The following is a 3,885-nucleotide window of genomic DNA, read 5'->3' on the forward strand; positions in this document are numbered from 1 at the left end:
CACACACACACACACACACACACACACACACACACACACACACACACACGGCAGGCGGGTGTCCGCCCCCGCCAGCATCACTCCAAGGCGGTGTGAAGTAAGGAACAAGAAAGAGCGCGACAGCAAAGCCAGGAAGGGATAAAGAGCAGAATCCAAGGTCCCGGAGAAGTCGCGTCCTCTCTAGGACCCCGGGGCAAGGGTGGCCCAGTTGGGGGGAAGGGAGTACAGTGGGTGGTAAAGGCCATGGCAGCGGCGGCGCGCGGACGAGGCCCCTTTAAGGCTCTCCCCTCCCACTGGCGGCGCCGGCCTCCGCCCGCCGCTCTCCCCGCCCCGGGGTCCCGGCGAGAGCTGCGATTGGGCGGGCGCGGCGATCCCTTTGAAGTGTGGCTGCCGATCGCGGCTATTTGACGTGCGGCTCGCGGAAGGCGAAGGTTTTTGTGTTGCTCGCCGGGGCTAGCGGTGGTGGCGGCGGCTGCGGCGGCGGCGTCGGTGGAGGAGGGGTGGAGGCGCAGCCACTGCTGCACCGCGCTCGACGCTGCGGAGCGAGCCTCCCCGGTGCTCCCCCTCCCTCCCCGCCCCCCCAGCGGCGCTGCCTCCTCCAAATGAGCGATTCGCCCGCTGGATCTAACCCAAGGACACCCGAAAGCAGCGGCAGCGGCAGCGGCGGCGGCGGGAAGAGGCCGGCGGTGCCGGCGGCGGTGTCCCTCTTACCCCCGGCGGACCCCCTGCGCCAGGCAAACCGGCTCCCAATCAGGGTCCTGAAGATGCTGAGTGCTCATACCGGCCACCTCCTGCACCCGGAGTACCTGCAGCCGCTGTCTTCCACTCCAGTCAGCCCTATTGAGGTCAGTCTCCTGGTCGCTGCCCGCCCAGCGCCGGCCCCATTCCGCCCACCGCTGCGGGGCCCACGGCCCTACTCCCTGCGCCGCGGGGCTCGGTGCCGCGTTCTGGTCCGGCCACGCTGGCGGACGGCGTGAGGAGGGACCGAGAACCGAGCGATCAGAGGCCACCCGGTTCTCCCCAGGCTTCACTGTGGAAATTGCCCTTCCACGCTCGCCCTTCGGAGCTACGTGTTTTCTCTCGAATGGCTTTTGCTCTTGGAGTCTCCACTGGGTCTTTTACTTTTTCCCCGGTACCCAGTTTCCAAGCCAGAGGTGATCTCTCCTGGGCCCTTTTCCGCGCCCACCCCACTGCCCCCTGGTTTGTTCTCTGAAGCTCGGATCGCCCCCGTCCCACTCCGCTTCTGTCCCATCCGGTTAGAGCGCACTACGCCCAGGCACTCCCGAGCCCTGGTCTTTCTTCCTCCCACTTCCCCGGGTGCCCTCCCCGGGAGGGAGGGGCTACTAAGGAGAGCGCCTACGGCGGCCCTGCCTTTAGCTTGCGCTTTTCTCGGTTTCTACCCCGCGGCGCCACCGCCAGAAACCCGTCCCAAGCGAAGTTCCCCAAACTGAAGGATAAGTTTTTGCCTGGGCCTAGAGGAGGGGGAGATTAGTGGGAATGGGGCAAGTCACAGCCATTCCCTCCCCCAGGCCCCCTCCTGAGAAGTCACCCCCCCCCGTGGCCTTTGGTGGACTACTTCCACTGCCCCATTTCCCAGAGCCTATGGCGCAGTCTGAGACTCAAAAGTGCGGAACCCACCGATGGTCAGCGTGAGTGAGGTCCACCGGCAGCCCCTACCTCCGGCCCAGCCCCTGCTCTCAGACCGTCTCCCCAGGGCCTTCGAGCTGCCGCCGCCCATACTTTGTGCACCCTTCCGGCTCCCCAGTCACCCCCTTTCTTCATCCTTTCCCAATCTCACCCCCTTCTCCCTCCCCTTGCCACTGTCTCCCACAGCTGGACGCCAAGAAGAGTCCTTTGGCGCTGCTGGCCCAGACTTGCTCGCAAATCGGCAAGCCAGACCCGCCACCCTCGTCCAAGCTCAACTCAGTGGCGGCTGCGGCCAACGGGCTGGGAGCGGAGAAGGACCCTGGCCGCTCCGGCTCCGGCGCCGCGTCTGCGTCTGCTGCTCTCAAGCAGCTGGGGGACTCCCCCGCTGAGGACAAGTCCAGTTTCAAGCCCTACTCAAAGGGCTCCGGAGGCGGTGACTCCCGCAAAGACAGCGGCTCCTCCTCCGTGTCATCCACCTCTTCCTCGTCCTCCTTGTCCCCGGGAGACAAGGCAGGCTTCAGGGTCCCCAGCGCTGCCTGCACGCCCTTTCCCCCGCATGGAGCGCCGGTCTCTGCATCTTCTTCCTCGTCCTCGCCGGGTGGCTCCCGGGGCGGCTCCCCACACCACTCTGACTGCAAGAACGGCGGGGGTAGCGGCAGCGAGCTGGAGAAGAAAGACCAGGAGCCCAAACCCAGCCCGGAGCCTGCGGCCGTGAGCCGCGCCAGCGGAGGGGAGCCCGGTGCACACAGCGGCACCGGTGGGGCGGAGGCCGGGGCCTCCGGACGCAAGTCTGAGCCCTCGGCTCTGGTGGGGGCTGGCCACGTGGCACCAGTGTCGCCCTACAAACCTGGCCACTCCGTGTTCCCGCTGCCACCCTCCAGCATCGGCTACCACGGCTCCATCGTGGGCGCTTACGCAGGCTACCCGTCTCAGTTCGTGCCTGGCCTGGATCCTAGCAAGTCTGGCCTCGTGGGAGGCCAGCTGTCAGGGGGCTTGGGCCTGCCACCGGGCAAGCCCCCCAGCTCTAGTCCGCTCACGGGGGCCTCCCCGCCCTCCTTCCTGCAGGGATTATGCCGTGACCCCTACTGTCTGGGAGGTTACCACAGCGCCTCACACCTCGGTGGCTCCAGTTGCTCCACTTGCAGTGCTCACGACCCAGCCGGGCCCAGCCTGAAGGCAGGGGGCTACCCACTGGTGTACCCAGGGCATCCGCTGCAGCCCGCCGCGCTCTCATCCAGCGCTGCTCAGGCCGCACTCCCGGGCCACCCACTTTACACCTACGGCTTCATGCTGCAGAACGAACCGCTGCCACACAGCTGCAACTGGGTCGCGGCCAGCGGGCCATGCGACAAGCGCTTTGCCACCTCTGAGGAGCTGCTCAGCCACCTACGGACTCACACTGCCCTGCCGGGTGCAGAGAAACTTCTGGCCGCCTACCCCGGGGCCTCGAGTCTAGGCAGTGCGGCTGCAGCCGCTGCAGCAGCAGCCTCATGCCATCTGCACCTACCCCCACCCGCCGCCCCAGGCAGCCCTGGGTCGCTGTCTTTGCGGAGTCCACACACTTTGGGGCTAAGCCGGTACCACCCCTATGGCAAGAGCCACCTATCCACAGCTGGGGGCCTGGCGGTGCCATCCCTCCCCACAGCCGGACCCTACTACTCGCCATATGCGCTGTATGGACAGAGACTAGCCTCAGCCTCTGCGCTCGGATACCAGTAACTACAGTTCTTCCACCCCCACCCCATACTCCCTTTTCCTACCCTTCCACCTCCCTGCCCCCAACTGCCTGGCCGCTGCAACCTCCACTACTGCTCATCCCTGCTGGGACTCCCCGCCCAGATCCTCCCCACCGGACTGTGTATTTATTTACTATGTTAGCTTACAAGCTGGGAATATAAGTGCATTAACGGCCCACACGAGTCAATGGTATGCAAAAAGTCTGTGTTCCCCCAAATAATATTAATCATTCAAATAACTACATGTTCCACCCACCCTTGCTTTTTTTTTTCCTTTTTCTTAGATGTAAGTTTTCACTTTCCTTTTGCCTTTTTTTTTTTTTTTGATTGGTTTGGTTTTAGGGGGAGGAGGGAAAGTTGGGGTTCTTGGGTTCTTCCGTTTGTTTCCCCTTCCTGGGAAGTTTCTTGCATGCTTCTTGATGGTTAAACCTACATTTCCCTCTTCTCTTTTTCCCTTCATTCCCTCTTGTTTCCTTCGATTTGAGGTTCTGTTTTTTCCTTT

At 63.7% G+C, this 3,885-nt stretch overlaps 1 protein-coding gene across 1 annotated transcript; it reads left to right on the forward strand.

Annotated features, from left to right (window-relative positions):
* The first annotated feature begins 23 nt into the window (after positions 1-23).
* Positions 24-3,559, forward strand: ZNF703 (zinc finger protein 703). Its single transcript, XM_004682233.2, has 2 exons — positions 24-845; positions 1,834-3,559. Exons 1-2 carry the CDS (start codon positions 603-605, stop codon positions 3,364-3,366), a joined length of 1,776 nt encoding a protein of 591 aa, XP_004682290.1. The 5' UTR covers positions 24-602; the 3' UTR covers positions 3,367-3,559.
* The last annotated feature ends 326 nt before the right edge of the window (positions 3,560-3,885 follow it).

The sequence above is a fragment of the Condylura cristata genome, unplaced genomic scaffold, assembly GCF_000260355.1.
Source record: "Condylura cristata isolate star-nosed mole 26May11 unplaced genomic scaffold, ConCri1.0 scaffold00014, whole genome shotgun sequence".
Taxonomy (NCBI): Eukaryota; Metazoa; Chordata; class Mammalia; order Eulipotyphla; family Talpidae; genus Condylura; species Condylura cristata.